Source organism: Pelophylax lessonae (assembly GCF_965119305.1).
Source record: "Pelophylax lessonae genome assembly, chromosome: 3".
Lineage (NCBI taxonomy): Eukaryota > Metazoa > Chordata > Amphibia > Anura > Ranidae > Pelophylax > Pelophylax lessonae.
In genome coordinates this window covers 528,868,207-528,891,733 of record NC_138770.1, presented here as the reverse complement: position 1 = coordinate 528,891,733, position 23,527 = coordinate 528,868,207, and the positions used below count along the sequence as shown (strand labels likewise).

The window sequence follows — 23,527 nt, the reverse complement described above, 5'->3', positions numbered from 1 at the left end:
CAGGTAATCCGCTTGCCAGTTCTCCACACCTAGGATGTGTACAGCAGAGAGAGCTGGAACAAACTTTTCCGCCCAAGATAGAATCTTTGCCACCTCCCTGGCCGCAAAGACACTCTTGGTGCCCCCCTGATGATTTATGTAAGCCACAGCCATGGTATTGTCTGATTGAATCAGAACTGGACAATCTCGCAGACCAGTCGTCCATTGGCTCAGACAAAGCTTTATTGCTCTGAGCTCCAAAACATTGATCGGTAGTTTTCACTCTTCCACTGTCCAGGTTCCCTGGGCACAGAGCTTTCCCAGCACCCCACCCCAGCCTGACAGGCTGGTGTCCGTGGTCACCACCATCCAAAACAACGGCAGGAAAGACTTGCCCTGGCATAGTGCTGGCGACTGAAGCCACAACAGAGCAGACTGTGTTGTGGCTCAACCAAATAAAATTGTCCAAGGACTTCAGATCCTTATTCCATTTCACAAGAATCTCCCTTTGTAAAGGTCTTGTGTGGAACTGAGCAAATGGAACCGCCTCGAAAGCTGATACCATCAGACCCAAGGCCTGCATGCAAATCCGCAGAGAGGACAGATTGTTTGCCAACAGCAACCGAATCGCTCCCTGCAACTTCTGCAGCTTGTCCAGAGTAAGAAAAACCCTCACCAAAGCGGAATCCAGAGTCAGGCCCAGATAGTCCAGTCTCAATGAAGGTAACAGGGCAGATTTCTTGAAACGGATATTCCCCCGCAACTCTTGCAGGGTTCTGACAGTGATTGACAGATCACCCAACAGGGCTGAATGAGAGTCCGCTTTCAATAGATCGTCCAGATACCCCAGTACCACAATCCACTGTTGGTGCAGCAATGCCAACATCGGGATCAGTACCTTGGTAAAAACTCTGGGAGCGGAGGCGAGACCAAAGGGTAACGCCATGAATTGATAATGCTCCTCTGCTACGGCTAAGTGAAGAAACCGCTCATGCCCCACGTGGCGTCCTTGATATCTATGGAGGCCAAGAAGTCTCCCAGGTGTAGGTTCGCCACTACCGTGCAAATGGATTCCATCCGAAACTTTGGTACCCACACAAAGAAGTTCAGAGCCTTGAGATACAGGATTGGACCCACCTTGCCCTCTTTTCTGGGCACAGCTCGTAGATTCCTTAACCGGTCTGGAGATAGATGAAGATTGGAGGGGAAGAACCTGTCCGACGGTCGAAACTGGAATTTGATCTTGTACCCCGATAGGATCAGTTTGTATACCCATTTGTCCTGAATCAGGGAAGTCCATGGTTCCAGTAAGAAGTGACGACGTCCCCCCACCCCAGAAGCGGGTGAGGGCACCCCTTCATGCAGGTGAGGATTTGTCTGCAGAACCGGACTGGCCAGTCTTTGATTTACCTGACCCATGGCTTCTAAGAACCACCAGAAGACCTGAACAGCTTTCCTTTTTCTTGTGACCCAGAGGTACGAAAAAGCCGCAATGAACAGTGAAGGAAAGCCCCCGCCTAGACATGGCGCCTTGCCCTTAGAGGATTGAGGGAGAAGAGTACTCTTCCCACCCATAAGACCTTTGATCAGTTCATCAAGAGAAGATCCAAACAACCTTTCTCCTGTAAAGGGAAGATCAGTCAAGGCCTTCTTGGAAGCCTGGTCCGCCGACCAGCTTTTTAACCGCACCATGCGTCTAATGGCAATCCCCACTGCAGACACCCTGGCCACTAGGGGGGCCACATTCAGGGACGCATCACATGAACATAAGGGCTTGAGCCATCTGGTCCAGGAGTTCAATCAGTGCCAGGGGGAGCTGTTCAGATTCTAAGTTCCCCTTTAAGTAACTTCACCCATTCAGTGACTGTCTGACACAAGAACGTTCACAAAGATTGGTTTTAGTATGGAACCCACCAACACATGTAGATGGCGGGACAGAGACTCCACACAAAATCTACCTTTGACACCAGGCTTCCCAAGACTGCTGTAAAAGCAAACAGACTGCGACCCAGAGGGTGCCGTAGCCGCACTGAGGGGGTCTGTAGGTGAAACATTGTCCTGGAACTCAATTTTCACCGATTTAAAATAATCCAGTGTCACTTTAAAAAGGTCGCTAAATCGCGATCCCACCACCGCACCAGCGGTATCACAAATCCCTATCCAGTACAATCTGTTAGCAGAGTGAGTAAGGAAAACCTATAGGGGACCCCAAAAACAATACCCAACCGTTCAGGCGGTTTGCTGGATTGTTCTGTGAAACAAAGTAAAAACGATCCGACACAGGAAATAGAAAAAATGCCTGGGCCATTGCTAGATCAAATGTGCCATGCCTGCTGCCTGTCCAGCAATCTGGACTATAAGAAAATGGCCGCCCCATGCATTCCTATGGGGAACAGAAAATGGCTGCCCATACATTGTCAATGGAAAACAATGAGCACAAATCTACAGCAAAATGGTGGCCCTCATGGTACGCCATGCGGTCTGGTCTCCCGGGGAGGGGTTCTTAGACAAGTGGCATCAGAAGGGCCTTAACAAAAGACCCCACCAGGACAGTCACCCCCCCTGCAGCAGCCGTATTACCGACCCCCCGCCCCCAAGGAAAAAAACAACTAGGGGAAGGGGCCTGGGATGTCCGAGAGGCCAGGGGAATTGAGGGATCTCCCTAGGGTTGGACCATTCCCAGGTGGGGGCCCACGTCCACCCTGAGACCGCCAGAGGATTTGGGGGACAGCATTACTCACCATACCACGTATCAGGTGGGTGAAACTCCGAACAGACCACCTCCCACCCGGGGTGGGGGTGCTGCTAGTCAAGACATTCCAGGCCCTCACGTCCAGCGAGACGGTCCACTCACAGGCTCGTCCCTATCCATCGGGGCTCTTTCTTGGGGAGGCCTAGTGCTGGACTATAACCTGCTCATGGCCCGGGGAGACCTTAAGGATCTAGATTATCCAGCCTGAAACCCAGCCGGCTGTTGCTTGCAGTTCTCCAGGAACTCTAAACTAGTGAATAAAAATTATATATGGTCTTAAAAGATGTGGAGCTGCGTCTGTCAATGGACGATAGAGAAAGAAAAAATACTTCTAAGGCAGAACAGGTCCATCACCTATACACACAAACAAAAAAACTACAGGGTGGGATATGTTAAATTGCTACACTAAACTGGTGACCCTAGCAAAAGTTTTTGCCAGTGTTCAATCACTTGAAGGTGGCAGCATATACCCCCATGGTCTTTGAATACCAGTCTTGTAGCCTGTACTGTACAATTATGATAAAATGTTTGCTAAAATGTGTTCCATTAAACAATGTCATCCATTCAGGGTTTAGATCTACTTTTAAAGTCAGCATAGTAGTCAATTAAACTTTTGGGAAGAGATTAGTAATGACATACAGCTTTTTTATGTAGTTTGTACTCACTCTTTAAAGGAATTCTGTACTGAAAGAAATAGGAGATGACATTCCTGACCTCCTGCAATTGCAATTTGTCTGGTTATCTTTGGCTTTAATATTTTAATAGGTCAATGTCAGAAACCTAAAGTGTGCAGTCTTAGTCAAAGGCATAAAAGTACTGGAACCACTAGATTGGCATGGCAAACAGGCAACACATTGTCAGAAATAGGTTGGCCATGGCAGTCAAAATACTTACCAGTAGGTTTCCTTTTAAGCTCCTCGGAGTAGTGAGTATTTAACAATTGTTGATCCCATCGTATTGATGTAACATACATAAGGTACAAAAAGTTTATAGACATCTCCAAGCATATAAACATTTCATAATTGGTAAGGGGGGTACCTGTTAGTTTGCATATAATAAATGAAGATGTAATTAAAGTGGTCCTGTCTACAGTAGAGGTAGCCATTTAAGAAATTGATCAGATGATAACCTACCTAAACTAGGTGCCATAATAGCACTAGTTCTTAGGGTATAAAATTTCAGTCACTGAATGCACAAAATGGCTGTGTAAAGGTGACATTAAAAATCTTTATTTTGGTTTGGTCAGTACAGGCAAGGTAATATTGGAGTCACAGAGTCATATGCATAAACAAAGTACAACAGTTTGAAAACTGAGCAACGGCACACAAGTCTAACGTTCAGCCATCTAAAGGAGGAAAATCAGCCATGAACAAATGTTTTTACTGGAGAGAGCAAAACTGTGTTAACACTGAAACTACCAGAGGACTAATAGTCCAACATGTGGTTTAGCTATGTCACAGGGCAAACTTTGGCAGCCAAACCCACACAGTACCATGAGATTGTTGATAATGTCTAGATAAGATGAAACATGGGCAGGAATGCCATTACACAGCTAGGGTTTTAGGTACACGTTGTACAGACATCATTTATGTGAAATATTTCCAAAGTTGTAAATTAGTTCAGCTTTTCATTACTTTACATAAAAATAATCATCTAAACAAATGTAAATTTTTTTTCTTTACAACTTTCAACGTAATTATCTGTTAAAACATCCAAATTGGCAGAGGTATTACAGTAAGCAACAATGAAAAACAAAACTCATAAGGCAAAAATTATGACAAAATATGCACTGGACAGTATTAGTTCTGAAATTAAAGGATGTATAAAAAGGGAAAAAAAAGTTTATTTTTTACAAAACAGAGCCCTGCATGTTTGCTCCTGAGTCCAAGCCATTTTGAATGTGACGGGAGCTTACAGTTCGGCTGCCTTTCCCACTCCTTGGTTTTTCCTCCTGAGAGTCATGATTGGAGTCTGTGTCATTAGAGTGGTGGGTTAGAGAGTTTTCACTTCCTGTGGGCGAGTCTACACTCTCATACCCAGTACTAAGCTGATTCATATAGCTTCCTCCACCTCTACCAGTTCTCTCCTCTGAATGGTTTGGCAACTTGCCCTCATTCACTGGTGATGCAGGAAAGTCATCTTCTACATTACTACTCTCCCTGTAAAGCCCTGTAGAGCTGTGAGTTCTCTGGTGAGAAGAGCCTCCATTGCTTGGTCCATTTGACAAGCGGCTGCATTCCTTACTGCTAGATTCTCCTTCTTCCTTGGGCTCTGCTGGAGTCCTGATAGCTGAATTTTGAGATTGCTGCTGTTGTAACTGAGATAGCTGTTGTCGGGATTCCTTCAGCTGCTGTTGTAGAATCAAAATAGTGCTCTGCATTCCCTCCACCTCTTCATCTAATTGAATAATGAAGTCATTCAGCTCTGTTATGGAAAATCAAAAAAAGGCACAAAATTAAAAACCCATATTTAAAAGTAAAACAGCAACTTTTTTTTATTTTGGATAGAGTAAGGGAAGGTTAAAATCCCTGACAGTTTTCGTTTTGCCATCTGTGTCCATTGAGGAGATTTCCCTTCACTTCCTGTCCCAGAAAAAAAAAAAAAAACACGAAGTGAGAGGAAATCTCTCCAAAGTGAGGATCACTGGTTGTTGCCAAAAATCACCAGAACTAGTGCCCCCATTGGAAGATTTCCCCGTTACTCCTGCTCTGATGACAACCCAAACTTGGTATTTTCAGTTACTTTTTACTCTCAGTAATACAACAGTAAACATGACAAATAGGGTGAATCTCCTGGGCAGACACTGACCGCAAAAAAAAAAAACCTGAAAGGTGTTCTAATCTCTCCCCCCTTTATGTAAAACTAAAGTTCTGCCTAAATGCCTATAAAGAAATACAAATCCAACTCTATTATACCAACTTTCACACAAGCTTTTATTTAGATCTATAATTAAAGCCTCTATTACACTTTGGACAAAGGATGAGATGGAATGTTACAGCACGGAACCTCATTAGGTGGCTTTTCATAATAATGGCCAAAGTCCATTTCTCATTCCATTCCAAGCATGCAAAAAAAATAAAAATAAAGCTGAAATGTAGTCATGGGATGCAGCTGGATTAACCTTTTGTCTTAAATTGTAAAATCGGTGTAAGGCTCCTTTCACGCGAACGATCTGATCAGATCCGCCTGTCAGTTTTTTAGGCCGATCTGATCAGATCCTCCATGCATCCCTATGGGGCAGCGAATGTCAGCGGAGACATGTCCGCTGACACCTGCATCCTATCTGTGAAATCCAGACAGATGGAAACCCTATTTTCCATCCGTCCAGGGGATCGGATAGGATCAGATGAGAGCGGACAGGTGGTCCGCTCTCATCTGATTCCCCCATAGAGAGCAGCGAGCACAGTGCAGAGACGGAGCTGTCATCCGCCTGCTCAGCGGGGATCGGCAGATCGATCCCCGCTGAGCAGAGAACGATCCGCACTGGACAGCGGACTGTGTGAAAGGAGCCTTTGTTTTTACTGCCTTCATATAAATGTTGAATTTAAAAAGAACTTGCTTTTGCCAAGTGCACTGCAGAGGGGTAATACAGGAACTGGTCTGGGGGAGATTTATGAAAATAATCTATCTACTCACTACATGATGTGTAAATATAATAGGATTGTGGATAGAAGAGGAGTTTGTGCATTGCACACAATGGACACAGCATTCTATTACTGGCTTAAATGGGTTGTCAATAGGGTATACTGCAAGTGATTTTGCATAAAAAGTGCCTCAGTATTAACAGATAAATACATTTCACAATATAACTGGGCATCAGAAATATAAATAGAACTCTACTGGAGTGGCTACAGATCAGATTTTAAGAGCTGAACTCTGTGCTAAACAGACTATTGTCTGGATGTGAACATCTAGAGCATCTCACAAGATCTCATGAGTTGGTTAGAATGGTTTTGTGACAAATCAATATTGTTTCTGAAGAGACAATTTAGATGGTAAAGGATACTTTTTTATTAAAATCATAAACATGGTATACCTGTTTTTTTTTTTTTTTTTTTTTTTTAGTTGAGCTAGATGGACTTGTGTCTTTCTACCCTAACTATATGTAACTATGCTCTGTGCAATAGTATTTCCTGAACCTCCTCTTCTGGTGACCCCGCTAGCACTCTCCAGCTCCTTCTCTTCTGCTTGTACTCCAATAGCAAGCTACTTGCTATGGGGGCACATTTGCGGGTTCGCTCCCGAGCCAAGCTGTGTGCCTTTAGTGACACACACAGAACGGTTCGACCCAGCCCCCGATCCCTCCTTACAGGATTTGATTGACAGAAGCAGGAGCCAATGACTCCCGCTGCTGCCTCTGTGAGGACAGAAACAGAGCCCAAACGCTGCTGCAGATGGGGACAGCGCTATAGGACTCGGGTAAGTATATAGGGAAATGAGCAGGCGATACAACTACTGAGCCTTTTTTTCCTTAATACAGGGAATGCATGAAGGTAAAGGTCTTGCCTTTAGAACCACTCTTGGCAACTGAAAAGTAAATATGGCACCAATATACCATAAACTGGTGCAATGTAAAAAAAAAAAAAAAAAAATGGATACATTGGATTAGTTGCAGATTTTAAAAGAAGTAAATTACGATGCATAATAGTTTTTTTTTACATGGGGGTTGCTAAACGAACACTGAAACTAGGGAACAGAGGGTTCCCCCCCCCCCCCCCCCTTAAAATTATATTTTAACCTCTCCGCAAGGTTATTCCTAGACAGTCTTAATTAACTAATTTCTCTCCATAGTATAGCCCCCTTTTTTGTAATACTGTGTGCGTTTTTGTTTATTTCCATCGACTTTTTTCAACCGTAAGCCTTAGAAAACGTAAAGGGAAACTAGTCAAAAATAAATTTTTTTCCTAATAATAGTATGTTAAATATCTTTAGCTTTGCTATTCATTTTCTGGCTAGCTGCTTGTGTAACTTAGAAAGTCTTAACTAAGCTAGATAAACAGCTTCTTCCTGTTCTTCACCGACAACACTATTTCCTGGTATCTGAATTTGATAAGCTGTATTTCATTTCTTGAAAAGGTTGTTGGTCTTTCTTAGACAGGTATGTCTAGACCTGCCCAGCCCCGCCCCACTCCCATCCCTCCTATCCTTTACAGTACATTTGTCTTATAGCCTAGTTTAGACTAGCAGCTTCTGCTGGGGGGGGGGGGGGGGGGGAGAAAGAGAGAGAGAGAGAGAGAGAGAAGGGGGGGGGGGTCACATGACCGGCACAATACATGAAAGAAATAAGGTACAAAGGAACATTTCTAAAAGTTTAGAAGAATACAGATCAATTTTGATTGCTCATTACATGAGAGTAATGAGTTTTAGGCTGTTTCCACTAGTGCGACTTTGGACAAAATTGCATGACAAGTCACAGCCTATTGATTTCAATGGCACCTGTTCCCATTTATGAGCCTTTGAAAAATCGGCGACTTTGAAAAAGGTGCCTGCACTACTTTGATCCACAGTGTAAAGTTGAATCAAAGCTGAACTCAAAGTCACAATCTAAATCGCACAACTTAAGAGTCGCACTAGTCGAAACGTAGCCACTAGGCTAGAGTGCGACTTCAATGCCATTTTGATCCAACTTTGCACTCTCTGGATCAAAGTTGCACCAAAGTAGTGCAGGTAACTTTTCAAGGTTGCTGATTTTCAAAGTCGCAAAGATGGGAACGGGTGCCCCAAAATCTATGGGCTGTGGGTCGTGCGACTGTTTAAAGTCGCATGACAAGTCACTAGTGGAAACGGAGCTTTAGTCTACGTTTCCCCTAATGTGATTCAGAGTACAACTTTGATCTAACTTTACACTCTAAGTCGCATCAAAATGTTGCATAAAAGCAGTGCAGGTACCTTTTAAAAGTCGCTGAGTTTCAAAGTTGCATAGATGGGAACGGATGCCTTTGAAATCAATGGGTTGTGACTTGTCATGCGATTGTGTCCAAAGTCACATGACAAGTCACACTAGTGGAAACGTAGACTTAGTGTGATTGCCTGTACTATGATTATTGTAGAATATGAGCTGAGACTCCAGAGCACTTCCAGCTACACTAACAGCCCCCCTCCCCCTCTGTGTCCAGCTTCCTTCTCCTATGGGAGTCTTCATTCAAAGTCCAGCACAGCTTTACTGTATATGTGAACCCCCCCCCTGTCCTGCATGGATGGATCTTTTTTTATATTTTTTAATTTTCTCATGAATTAGGATGTACAATGCAGCTTTACTGATGAGAACACTGGGCGGTAACCTATGATCAGCTCCTCCCATTCTGTATACACTCACTGGCTACACAGGAACAGCGTCCCTCCCTGGAAGTGATGTCACTAGCTTTCAGTAACCACACCCAATTGCTGCTCTTGGACTCAGCAGGAAGAGAGATTAATGTCATGTGACAGCACTGAATACTGCAGAATTCAGGTAGAAAAACTGGAATGTTTTTTGCTTCGTACTAAAAATATTTTGGGGTCATGAAATATGGTACAAGTTGCAGAATTTCTATCCGAACTTACCAAACAAAGCTCCTTATCTTCTTCACCATTAGGTTATGCTGCCCCCTACAGGCGTAGGAAACAAGCTTTACTATGCCTATGGGGCAGTCCCAGGGGTATACTCCCACTCTCAGCCATAGGCACTCAGTTTTGTTACAAGCAGTGTCAGAAGGTGGCCAACTTCACAGACAGGTGGGTGCTGTGTCCGTCAATGATCAGAGAAATGGGTTTTACCATTTCTCTTTGACGGACACAGCTCCTTATCTTCTTGACCATTGGGACGCCCCAAAGCAGTCAGAACAGCAAGAAAACATTTTCCAAGGCTAAACTGTAGAAAACCAGGTTACATGGAGCTCAACCATAAACTGGAGCCCACCTGAAAAAAAAAAACAATACACCCTCAAAGACAACTAGTTCCTCTAAACAGCAGCCTGCAAAACCTTGCGACCAATAGAAGTATCCACCTCATAAAACTTTATGAAAGTGTGCACAGACGACTCGGTGGCCACCTTGCAAACCTGTGCGCCTTGACAGGGAAAGGAGGAACCTGACCTTGATTGAATAGGCCTGAACCACCGTCTGTCTGATCCATCTGAAAATGGTCGCAGAGGAAGCGGGCAACGCTTTTCAAGGTCCATCCATGAGAGTCTGACTTCCTGAAAGCCTCAGAGCTGCCAGGTACACCCTAATTGCCCGGTCCCACATCCAAGGGACCGGCTGTCCCTTGGGAGGTTTAGGCCTGGGACACAGGGAAGGCAACGCAATGTCTTCATTCAAACAAACTTTGGAAGGAAGGACGGACAGGGGCAAAGAACCACCTCATCCCTATGAATCACCAGATAAGGTGAACGACAGGATTTTGCTGCCAGTTCTGAAAACCTGCGCCCAGAGGTGATAGCCACCAAAAAGGCCACCTACTGGGACAGCATAAGCAGGAGAATCTCCTGAATATTTTTAAAGGGAGGCTTCTGTAGCGCTGAAAGCACCAAATTAAGATCCCAAGGAGGTAACAGAGCCCGTTCTGGAGTGACCATATGTCGGACACCCTAAAGAAAAGGTACGCACCAGGGAGTGTTTGGCCAAAGGTCATTGGAAGACCACCAACGCCAACACCTGGCACTTGATGGTACTCAAGATCAACTTCTGTTCAACCCCCCCAATGAAGGAAGGTTAAGATCCGAGCCACCCAGAAGGAGAGAGGATAAACCCCAAACGACTCACACCACGCAATGTACGACTTCCACGTATTATGGTAGATCTTTCTAGAAGTAGATTTCCCAGCTTTCAACAATGTAGTAATCTCCGATTCAAATAAAACCCTATCCTTCAGCACCTGACGTTCAACAGTCAAGCCGTCAAAGCCAGCGACTGTAAAGCAGGATGGAAGATAGGTCCTTGGTACAGCAGATCCTCCCTGGGAGGAAGCTTCGAAGGAACGTCCGCATCTAGCCGCACCAGATCGGCGTACCAAGCCCAACAAGGCCAGTTCGGAGCCACTAAGATGACCAAAATCCCTTCTGCCTCCATCTTATCTTGGCAGAAGTTCGAGAGCAGGAAAGGCGTAAATCAGACAATACTGACTCCACGTGGCCACCAGCGCGTCTGTGGAGTCTGCCAGAGGATCTCTTAACGGAGCCACAAACCTCTGCACCTTTCTGTTGAGCCGAGACGCCAACAGATCCCTCTGGGGGATGCCCAACCGGAGACAAAGCTAATGAAACCCCTCCAGATGAAGGGACCACTCTCCTTGGTCGAACGCCTGCAGAGTGAAGTAATCTGCCTGCCAGCTTTCCACCCTGGGAATGTGTCCGGTGGAGAGGGCTGGAACAAACCGTTCCGCCCACCTTAGAATTCCGACTACCTCCAAAGCCGTCAGGACACTTCTTGTGCCCCCTTGGTGATTGATATACGCCACGGCCGTGGCATTTTCTGATTGAATGCGCACAGGACAACCCTGAAGACGATCCGTCCAATGATTTAGACACAGTCTGATCACTCTGAGTTCCAAGACATTCATCAGTAGTCTGGACTCTTCCAGTGTCCAGATCCCCTGAGCAGAATGCTTGCCGATGGCGCCTCCCCAGCCGGAGAGGCTGGCATCCATGTTGACCACTGTCCAATACAGGGGGGGGGGGGGGGGGGGGAGTTTGTCCAGAGGTAGGAGCACTCTGGGTCTCTAAGGCCAAGTGCAGAGTCAGGCTCAGATAGTTCAACTTCGTGGACAGAGCCAGAGCAGAGTTCTGAAAATTCAGAATGCAGCCGAACTTGCAGAGTTCGTATTAAGATCTCCAGGTTTTCCAACAGAGCAGAGGGAGACTCTGTGCGTAGAAAGAGATCATCCAAGTAGCCCAGTAACGCAATCCCCAATTGGCGTAGCAAAGCTAGCACCCAGGCTAAGCGAGAAAACGCTGGAGACCGGCACATATTGGAATGTGAAGGTAAGAATCCTTGATATCAATAGAGGCGAGGAAATCTCCCTGATGTAGGGATGCCACAACCGTTCAAATTAATTCTATTCGGAACAAAAACAGGCCCTTAAGCGGTCTAGGGACAGGCGCAGGTAGGAAGGAAAAAACCTCGCTCTTTCCCCCCTGCGATATCCAATGTCATCAAGGGTAGCTCTAAACAGGCGATCTCCTTGATAAAGAAGATCAGTCAAGGTCTTTTTTGAAGTCTGATCCGAACACCAGCACTTGAGCCAAAGACACGCCGAAGGACCACTTCCAAAACAGAGGCTAGCCATCAGGAGAGCTTCAGCCGAAGAAGCGTCGCATATAAACTGCAGCCCCTGGACCAGCTGGTCCGCCAGCTCGGTGTTCCCCCTCCAGGTCACAGCGTAAGAGTTTAGCCCACTCGGTCAGAGTTTGCGACACCAGGGCAATGGTGAACACCGGCCTCATAGCCGAACCAGCCAGAGTGTACATATTGTGGGCTACAGCCTCCGCCTTCCGGTTAGCCGGATCCTTAAAAGCAGGGGACTTTAACCGCTATCATGGTTGCCTTGTTTAATCTAGAAACATGCAGGTCCACCACTGGTGGCACAGTCCACAACCTAAGAAGGGACTCCTCATAGGGGTAACGCCTTTTAAAGCGCATAGGAACCCCACAGGGACACTTTGGTCGCCCCCACTCTTTAGTGACAATTCTGGCAAAATAGGGAGGTAAATGAAACACCTTTGCCGCTTTGGATGGCTTGTGAGTGCCAAAAGGTACCTGCGCCTCAGTCGCAGCTTCAGCGGCATTCTTCTATCTTTAGGGTCACAACGTACAGATACAATCACTGCATCCACCAGAGCCTTTTGGTGCGTGGTCGCAAACATGGAGGAATCATCCTATCAGAAGATTCCAGGCACGTGGTTGCAGACCCAAACAGGGTGATCCACGCATGTGGCAGCCGAATCTTATGAAATAGATGAAGCGGGGAAAAGCGGGGGTCGCTTTTTGCTGGCCCGTCGCCATCTTCATCCGGGACATAAGGGACTCCAGGACCGCTGTCAGTGCATGGATGGATGGGACCCGGAGCGACCCGCAGCTTCTGAGAGGGGATCAGGTGGGAAAATGTGCTTCAGGGACTCCATTAGAGAAGAGGGGGACCTAAAAAGTGTATAACACCGCTAGAGACACCCCCACCACGCTGGCGGCACCACAGGACACCACCACTGCTAAAGCAGAGAGAGGGCGAGGAAACCCCACAAAGACTCACCACCACCAATCAGGCACTTACAGCACCAGGCAGGCTGCACACCATGTAACGATTAGGAAGAGAAAGATCCAGATGTCAGCACTAGGGGGATGAGGAGGGGCTCCCCACTCCCAAAATCACCATCATACAGCTTCAAATACATGGGCGCTGCTATTTTCAATAAGAAAACCACAAGAAAATAGCCGCCCATCTACAGCACAAAATGCCACAAGAAAATGACATCCTGGGGGACGTCATTTGTGACAAAACGCGTCATAAAGGCGTGCTGACGTCACCACGAGGAACCCGGAAGTCGGGCGGCAGCGTTCTCTGAAACGATCTGTGTTTAGCGCTTTTGAATTCCACTTACATGTGAGTGTTTTAACCTATTTCTGAATAAAACTGTTTGTGCATACTACACCATTGTTGCTCCCCCTTTCTTACATACCCTTTCTGAGGATTGGATTGAGGACGAGTTTGAGCGTTTATGGTGTTGGCGTGCAGTGCTCCTATGGTGTTGGCGTGTAGTGTGGCCCCCTGCTAACTACAGTGATCACGGGACTACCTGATATGAGATGCCAGTTTTCCCATGTGGATTCGCTGATGTTTACCCATGACATTATGCCTACACTCATTTGAGTTCTGGTAAGCCTTGTGTGAGACTTTTGTATACAGCACACGGCGTGGATGAAGGCACATTGATTCGGTGGTGGATTCCTTTCTACACTTAACACTCCCTGCCTGCTTTACTATTGCTGTTTTGGGACTCATACCCTATTTTATGGACTTATACTTCATTCTCTATTGTGTGACATTATTATAGATATTATTATCCATTTATATCATTTGCCCACACGGTAGCATATTGTCTGATTTACCATCACGCAATTTAAATTTAGCGCAGCTCTCCTTTATTTTTGTCCCAGGGAGGGGCCCACGTCCAGCCCAAAAACCTCAAGGGTTAGAGGGGGGACAGCTACTTACCATACCAGGAACAGGGTGGGCACAGCTCCTGAAAGACTACCGCTCCATCAGAATAGGGGAGGCTGTCGGCCAGGAGGAACACTGTGACTCGGGCCAAGGCCAGGTCATATGCAATCTCAAGAGACGTTTAACTCGCAGGCCAGCCCTCGTCCAGTGGGGCTATGTCGCGCTCACTGGCCAGACAAGGGGGACCCTCTGGATCTAGATTATCCAGTCCCTCCTCCAGTTCGGCAGTTGATAGGAGATTCTCACAGAAACAAAAGAGATAGGAAAAAAAACATTTTAAAAAAGGAAAAAATTGCCAGGACCAGAGATCCCAGCAAGGAACTAGATTCTTACTCCTGACCAGGCAGAAAAAAAAACTGGGTGCCTATGACTGAGAGGGGGGGGGGGGAGTATACCCCCTGGGACTGCCCCATAGGCACAGTCCAGCTTTTTCCTGCCTAGTGTCCTACTCCTGTAGGGGGCAGCATAACCCAATGGTCAAAATAAGGAGCTGTGTCCGTCAATGAACGAAAGGGAAAAAACTCACTTCCAGTGCATCCAGAAGCAGCAGAGTTTGGGCAAAAAAAAGAGGCTTAACATGACTAAAAGCTAGCCCTCAAGTATTAATTTTAATGGCCAGAATAATTTATTCTAGCCAATGAAATAAATTAACACAGAAGAGCTTGACGCCTGTAAAAGTTTTAGACACTTCTAAGTGAAGTTAAAAAAAAAAAAAAAACGTCCTGTGTGCAGGAGGCCTTCTTATATTACATTGTTAGTACTCGCCTTTCTTTAGTATGTTTTAAAAGCTTTTTTTTTTTCTTCCGTGCAACTGAGCGTCTTGGACTTTATTGTATACTAGATTTGGATATAGTTCTTTTTTTTTATATGCTTTATACCTGATAACTTGCAACAAACATATTGAACGAGAAATACACCAGAATTTCAAATGCTTCTGTGAGTTCCATTGATGGGAGGGGGGCTCTTAAAGGCTCCATTCACACAAGTGTGATATCAGATGCGACTTGAGAATCGCATGAGAATAAAAAGGTACCTTTTCAATGGTGCCTGTCTACATAAATGAAACTCAGCACAGTGCTAGTTCGGAAAATGTTCCTGTACTACTCTCGACTCTGGTGCTATTCCAGATCAAATTCAGACCGTAACAGTGTGAACCCAGCTCGAATGTTAGAGCTGTTTCAACAGAAGGTGTGGAACAAAAATTGTAGGTACAAAAAAAAATGTAAACATAAAATCAACACATTTTATGCCATGAACAATATAACCCTTACCATCCTGGCTGCTTTTAAGTTCCTCACTATACTTTTTCTGTAAAGCCAATTCTGCCTCAAGCTGAGCAATGCGACCCTGGGACAGTTGTCTCCCCAGCTCTTGATTCTCCTGGATAAGCATTCGACACTTCGCCATTAACTTTTTGCCTGTTTGGCTGTAAAGGAAAGAGTTTGTCAAAACACGAAGAAGTTACTTTACACAAGTCGTTGAATTAGAGAACTGAGTTAAACATGCAAATTACAAACAACTATTCAGAAGTTTTAGAAGAGTTTTTTTTTTCAAATGTTTTGTCACTCAAAGAATGAATATCCTTGCACAAGGCGATGGTTCAATTCTAAATGTAGGACTGCATTATCTAGAAGAAAACATTTTCTGGAATAAAAAAAAGCTTTTGTAGAGTGATAAATGCCAATGCAACAAAGCCAATAAAACCAATATCACATTACAAGAAGAACTTCTTTAACAGAAGTCAAATGATAAAAGAGATAATGTCACTTCACTTACAAGAGCAAAAAAGCTGCAGCCAGTTTAATGTAATTTAGCTTGGCAGGAAAGATAACTAGAAAGGCCGGCAGGAGATAACTGTAAAAAGGTACACCTACCTCCTTGCTGTCCTTTCCAAGTTAAGATCCCCAAATCCTCTACAGAGAGCACAGCAGTATCATTAGCTCAACACTTAAGTTTAATGTGCCATGTATTAACACCCTATTATTATGAAAGAAATGGTAAAAGTAAATTGTGGCTCCATAGACTTCCACTACAATGACTAATTCAGTAAGACAATTTCAGGGATAGAAAGCATCCAGAGCCGAATAACGGTACTTCTATGCACTGTACACAGCTTTCAAAGATCCATAACTCAGAAAAGTCCATCTGGGCGTAAGTAATTAACACCTTACCCTGCGGTCCTTTCCAGTTCATTTCCTAGAGGTGTCTTAACCTTTACAGTATGAGGTAACATACATAAAAATACTTAAGTGCATCACTAAAGGTAAACCTTTTTCTTTTAATTTTTGTTAAGAGTAAGGAAGGTTATAACCCAGGTCAGTTTTTTTGCCATCTTTGTCCCATTGGGAGATTTCACTTCCTGTTTCACAGCCAAAACCAGAAGGGAGAGAAAATCCCTCCAAACTAAGGGAATCACAGGGTGTCACCAGAACTAGTGTCCCAATGGAAGATTTAGTCTTCCGACGTCAACCCAAAATTTGGGATTTTCTTAAACTTTCACATTCAATGACAACAGTAAACAGGACAAATGCAGAGGATGAATCTTCCTAAAGTGCACAAACTGAAATTAATTCAATAAAATTGCTGCGCTATAATCATAAATTAAAAGTTATAAACATAAATGAGAAGCAGCTGACACAAAGACATGAAAATGATATCTTCAAGTAGCAACGTGAAAGATGGTGTCGCGTTAATCACAACATAAATATAATTCCACTGACAGCATGAGTCCCATGTGCAATGGAAGTCCAAATCTATCCAAAGGAGTGCAGAGAGAGGAGGATCCACCACCAAAACAGAGCCAATAGAATGGACACTCTTACCAGCTGCTTAGACCCAACAGGGTCACACAACGCCCTAAAGTGCTGATGTATTCACAACAGGTGGGATCCAATAGCCTCAAAAATACTCCTGCTGCTGCGGACTTGAATCACCTCCAATGGACTTTTGAATAGCACGGCGAATGACGCTACTGGCTGATGTTCGGGAGAGGGGCCCGTCTGCCTGTGGACTTAGCTTTCAGAACATCTCCAGATTGCACCTCTCAGGCCTCTTATCGAGGATTGCTTCTTCTATTCCACTTGGCTTGGCTGCTACAATTCAGATTGAGTTCAAAGTTTCAAGCTGGGCTTCCTGGGTTTTCTTCAAATCCCCTCAAAGCCTATCGACATATCCTCGATAAGAGGCCTGAGAGGTGCAATCTGGAGATGTTCTGAAAGCTAAGACCACAGGCAGACGGGGCTCTCTCCCAAACATCAGCCAGTAGAATCGTTCGCCGTGCTATTCAAAAGTCCATTGGAGGTGATTCCAGTCCGCAGCAGCAGGAGTATTTTTGAGGTTATTGGATCCCACCTGTTGTGAATACATCAGCACTTTGGGCGTTGTGTGACCCTGTTGGGTCTAAGCAGCTGGTAAGAGTGTCTAGTGGCTCTGTTTGGTGGTGGATCCTCCTCTCTCTGCACTCCTTTGGATAGATTTGGACTTTCATTGCACATGGGACTCATGCTGTCAGTTGAATTATATTTATGTTGGGATTAGCGCGACACCATCTTTCACAAACTGAAATTAAACCTGACATGGGTTCTAATATCTCTCCACCCTATCCAAAACAAAAAATGGCCATACATGGATCAAACTGGCCAAATGCCATACTGAACTGGCTGAATTTCGAACCATGTATGGACAACCTGGTTGAAGAAAAGTCAATCTATTGATCAACTAGTGTACAACTGGCCTATTGAGTTTTTCCCTATTTGTGCCTTCGGACTATAGCCGGCAACACTAAACATTGTGTTCTGTCAGCAGGGAAAGCTCCCCACCCGAAAAACACTGCAGCGCTGATGAACATTTTCCTTCCACCTGTGAAAATTGCTTAATCTATGGCCTGCCCAAAAAAAAAAAAAAAATTTTGCCTTTAGTGACACTTAAGTGAATATTACACTATCTGCCAAACCTACAATTCAGAGTTTCAAACACAAGGGAAACAGACCACAAGTCAATGTAGTAATTTCTTAACTGAAAAGCCCTGCATTATGGAGTCATCTCAACATCCACACACATGTAATAATTCAAATGGCTTCAAAGAAAGCAAACGCCAAATCTATTTATGCAGTCGAAGCATCCTGCAAGACTCAAATTGGAGTCGTATTAAAAAAAAAAAAAAAAAATTGAGAAAGGGTAGTGCAACCAAATTAGATTTCCACCAAAACAAGGAATTAGGCGTTTGGTGGTTGTGTGCATTTCACTTTATTCCTATTTGGAATGTACCGGACTGTGCAACTGCAAAAACATGGTCCTGAGTACCTCGGAGAGAACAGTTGGGTATGGTGTGTGTGTGTGTGTGTGTGTGTGTATATATACATACATACATACATACACACACACACATACATACATTTATGCTAAAAAAATAAAAAAAAAAAAATAAAAAAAAATGGGGAGGGGGGAATATACAGGCTGTCAATACGGACATCAGGAAAGGGTTACCTGCCAAATCACCAATACTGTACTTTAAATTAAGGACCCAAAATCAAATATTGCGATCATCATCAGATCTGCAAGCCTATCAGATCACTAAAGCCAAGCAGGCATTTTCACAAAGAGGTCAATGCTAGCAACCCACATATTTCTCAAAGATTCAGATAAACCAGTTTTTAACATTCCATGCACACTAGCATTTTTCATAAGCTCAAAAAAGCTTGAAAAAAATTGCTGGATGAAAAATGCTAATAGCTTCTAGTAGCATTTTTTTAAGTTTTTAGAAGCATTTAGGAGCATTAGCATTTTTACAGTACATGAAGGAAAAAAAAAAAAAACAAATTTACCTTCTAGGAGCCGAAAAAAAAAAAAAAAAAATGCTAACACCAGCTTCTAGGAGCTAGTGGGCATGTAACCCAAGAAACAATGGGGACCTGCTGCCTTACATTTCGTGTAGTTACATTCATAGCCTGAACAATGGTGGTCACAAATCCAAATGCGTATTTTTCATTTTTGGACAGGTTACATTTACGGCAAGTTCATTCCCATAAAGTCTCAAAGTAAAATGAGCAATTGCAAAGCTTTGGGGAGCATACTTGCGTACTAGTAGGGAACCTCACCAGATTTAAAGTGAACTTATTGTCATCGACAAACTCTAGGGTGACATTTATGACAAAATGCAGAAACCTTAAGAACTTGTCAAGTACCTGTGAACTCCAGACACCCCCCTACCCTTTTCCCCCCACACACTTTACCAGTCATTTTGATCGGTCAGTGTTGTCACCCTAGAACAGTGCCTCTTCCTCTCCATAACAGAGTAGAGGGGTTCTGTAGTCAGCATTGGCAGAAATTGCAAAGAGGATTTCTGCCAAAAATAATGCTTTCTTTCAATGGTATATTAGGAGGACCAAAATGGATCAAATAGATTGTTAAAAGGTTTTACACAATTTAACTTGGTCAATAAATAAAGAAGAAAATAAGAAAATAGTGGTGCCAAGACCATTTGAAAAAGGTTTAAGCTTAGGGTTACATAAATGCAATGTAAAGCTGCACTGCTTTGTAGTGCGATTCAGCTATGTGATTCACATGCAGTTGATGAGACTTTACAGCAGCGTTTTTGGATCTCTCTCCCATGTGTGCAGAGGTGATCAGGAAAAAGAGCAGGTGTTCACACAGGGAACACCAAAGTATCTGAAAAGAGGAGTCTGTCAGTAGCTTCCAGAGCGATGTGTGAAAGCACCAATTAACACTCATTAGCAGGGAGCAGTGTTGAAGGATGGATCATAGAAAGCACCATCAGAGGGAAGCCGCTAAGATGCAGACACCGCCGGCAAATCCAATAACCTAAGACAAAGCTAACCACCAGAAACAGCAGCTCCACTGATCCACAAAGGGCTTCACTGAAAAGATGGACCGGAGGAACCACCAAGAAAGAAGCTGATGCAGCCGCTGGAACACAAACACCGCCGGCAGGCTCCTTCTCTCTGCCACACAGCACCACCTTCCTCCACCCAGAAAGTCAGTACAAACAGCAATTTAAAGTAGAAACGCATTGCTTTCTCAATAGTCCCATTGACTATAGCGTGTGCACAGGATTCTTTCTGAAACGCAATGAGATTCTCCCACAGCTATATGACCATCCTTAATAGGAAATCATTCTATTTTTATTGTCATGCAAATTCAAACTATGAAATCATATTGGAAAATGCACAAGTGTGAACTGGGGCTCAATTCTATAACTACACCCCTCATCCCCCCCCCCCCCCCAAATAAAATTCCTCAATATTATAGAAAACAATGACTTTGGCATATTTCCATACAGCTGTTTTGGAAATTATGTATGCAGCTTTAGAGCTCATGTATTCATTTTTAGGCCCCATTCACACTAGTGCGACTTGTCCTGAGATTTTGGACTGCAAAATCGCATGACAAGTCGTTTTCCATTATTTTCAATGAGCCCCATTCATATCAGTGCGCTTTTAAGTCGCACGACTTCAAAGTAGTTCCTGCACTACTTTGCCACGATTTTAATGCGTTTTGAGGCATATAGCCTTGTCATTGCTTTCAAAATCGCGGCAAAGTCGCAGCAAAATCGTGGTAAAATTGCGTCGCATAAGTGTGAAAGGGGCCTTATAGTTTTCAATACAATTTCATTTTCCTTTTGCAATTCTTTAAAAATGCTAATTTACACCTAGCATTCTATATTTTGCACTTGTACCAAATACAGTCATGACCCAGAAGATCTCAAAGAAGTCAAGTAAAATTCGTTTTTGGCATTACCATGTAAACCACATTTAAACTAGGTTACTGCAAACATGTGCAATTATACATGTTTAGTTGACATCCACATAGTACAGGCAAAATTATAAATAAAATTCTGATGTCATATTACCCTCTTTTTTTTTTTTTTTACGCTAACAATTTTCTACACTTTCTTTTTTTTCTTTTTAGTTAATGTTGCAGTAGCTGGAAAATAAACTTAAAAATTGGTAAACAACCTCCAAATTGAGTACATGTAGAGTAGTCCAAATCATTGACATCCAACCAAAACCTGTCTCTTTCGCAGAGAAATTTCCCTGGGGTATTGCGTTCTCCATAGGACCATAATACAACTTCCAGGCCACATGCATTCTAGCCCTCTATCCTCGACTTACAAGACTCCAACGTTTAAGCGCAGGTAAACCATCCAGCTCCGCTATAGGCAGCCTGTAAAGCCTCGTACACGCAATCAGATTATCGGATGAATGATTGTCCTTTTTTTCTTTTTTGCAGGCTAGTCTCGTATCGAAAATTAAGAGGTTACTCAACTTACGAACATTCTCGAACAGAATACAACTTCAGAAGTGATGTAATGTATTGTATTTTTTCCATTTCCGAGCATGCGTAGCCTTGCTCTTCCTATTTTATTTGTGTATGCGCCTTCCACCCACATCTAAATGCAGACATGTCATTCATTGTGACTAAACACCAAATGTGCATAAGGCCTTACACTCTGGAGATACTATCATGCCTTTGAAACAGCTCAGGAAACCAGCACACAATCCACCTTGAGCAGAATTTGCAACTGCATTTTTTTCAATACATTTTTTATGAAGATAACCTTCAGCATTATCCATTGCCACAATTACCATTTTTAATTTGTCAATTTAATGTATTCAATGTCTACAATTTTTACTTTTACTGAGATGTGCCCAAGTATCAGTCCAACTGCCTGCAGAAACAGGAAATCAAGATAGGTTTGGCAAGATCTAATGCGGAACAGAATAATCGAAAGTTATGCAATACAAAAGAAACAGCTCTGGAGTACGAAGGTTCAGTCTTAAATTGTTAGACTTGTATTGGCTTACTTAATATATATTAGACCCCTTATTTAGCACTACTTTAGACTCCATTCACACTAATACAACTTGTCAGGCGGGACCATTGTGTGGTCCAGGAACGGTTCTAATAGGAGCGACACAAGTCGCTCCGACTTAGAAAAAGGTTCCTGTACTACTTCGGGGCAACCTGGAGCGACTTGCATAGACATTCATTTTATGAAGTCCGTGCACGCGACTTCACAGGTCGCCCCCGAAGCTGTGCCGCTGCATTGTGAATGCGGTGTTAGGGCTCATGCACATGGGCGTATGAAAAATAAATGCTCCAAAATAGAATGGTCATGTTTTTATGCGCGTATACACACACACTTACTGCTTTTAGATGTGCATGAGTGTAAACGCATTCTATTGGCTAAAATATTTATTCAAGCTCCCATAAGCATGTATTTAGACATGTTTACATGTGTACGGGCACAAATTAAAACTAGAAAACTCCTCTCTGAACCCAGGGTTAGGGAATTTTCTATGCCTCTGAACGCTGCTTTAAAACACCTTTAAATTACATAAATGACAATGTGTGCATATGCACATAAGACAGCCTAGATCTGCTTTCAGGAGATTAAAAAAAAAAAAAACACATCAGACACCCCCCCCCAGACAACCCTAGTAGCAATTTTTTTATGCCCATGTGCATGGGGCCCAAGTCTGACAATTGCCTGACTTCACACAGCCTCCCAACATCAATAATCTTATAGTTGGGACCAATGTAAACTACCATTACTATTATCGGACTTCGCTGTGCATCAGAATTTGGAATAATGTGTGAGAGAATAGGCTTTTAGCCAGGCAGGAAATGTGAGAATTTAGTAACCTTTCACTAAACACTTTATTAAAGATTTCCCCAGAAATACATAACAAATGTATTCTTTTAAAAGTAATCTGAGCGGAGTAAAAAAAAAAAGAAAAAGAAAAGAAAAGCTGAGCGTTTCATAGAAATTGCATCAGCAGAAGTGGTCTTCAGTGAGCTCATGTAAAATGTCATGTGAAAAGGATCAGTAGATCTAGAGACTTTGGCAATTATATGAAACCTACACATTTCTTCCAGAAGAAGCAAAATGTAGCAAGTTTTTTATTAAGGCTACGTTCACATGTCGGCGTAGCGATCGCAGGCAGAATCACCGCAATTCTGCCTGCGATCCGTAAATCGATGCAAATCGCGGGACGCCTGTGCGTTGCCCGAAATTTGCAATAGCACCCCAAATGCTGTGCGATGTTACTGCGATTTCCACCTGCCGAATCGCGGTAAAATCGCGCAAAAAAAAATCGTGGGATGCATGAAACCCAAAAAAGGTACAAGAGCTTCTTTGGGGCGTCATGCGTCCCGTGATTTTTTTTGCGCGATGTTACCGTGATTCGGCAGGCGGAAATCGCGGTAACATCACACAGTATTTGGGGTGCTATTGCAAATCGCGGGCAACACACAGGCGTCCCGCGATTTGCAATGATTTCCGGATCGCGGTGATTCTGCCCACGATCGCTACGCCGACATGTGAACGTAGCCTAACATGCTGAGCTGCCTATACTAAAAAGTTTCCATTTATAGCGCTTAGCAAAAGTTACATGGAATGTTTTGATGCACAAATGCCCAGGAATAGGTTCTACTGAAGCATACAACTGCACACAGTGATAGGGAGTGTCGATTCTGATTTGTTGCCATCTCACTTCAGCTAAGGCCCCTTTCACACATACGGTAACGGTCCGTTTTTCATCCAACCGTCGACGGATGAAAAACGGACATTAATGCATCTC

General features: G+C 43.8%; 1 protein-coding gene across 1 annotated transcript in view; it reads right to left on the bottom strand.

Moving 5' to 3' along the window:
* Window positions 1-3,938: 3,938 nt before the first annotated feature.
* The window catches only part of LOC309548920 (pre-mRNA-splicing regulator WTAP), a 100,591-nt gene continuing 81,002 nt past the window's right edge, over window positions 3,939-23,527 (bottom strand). Inside the window, exons 7-8 of the mRNA XM_082248849.1 lie at window positions 15,197-15,351; window positions 3,939-5,155 (exon numbers count right to left, since the gene is read on the bottom strand). Of these exons, the coding sequence (XP_082104975.1) occupies window positions 4,581-5,155; window positions 15,197-15,351 (730 nt within the window). The 3' untranslated portion in view covers window positions 3,939-4,580. The remainder of the gene's footprint in view (window positions 5,156-15,196; window positions 15,352-23,527) is intronic.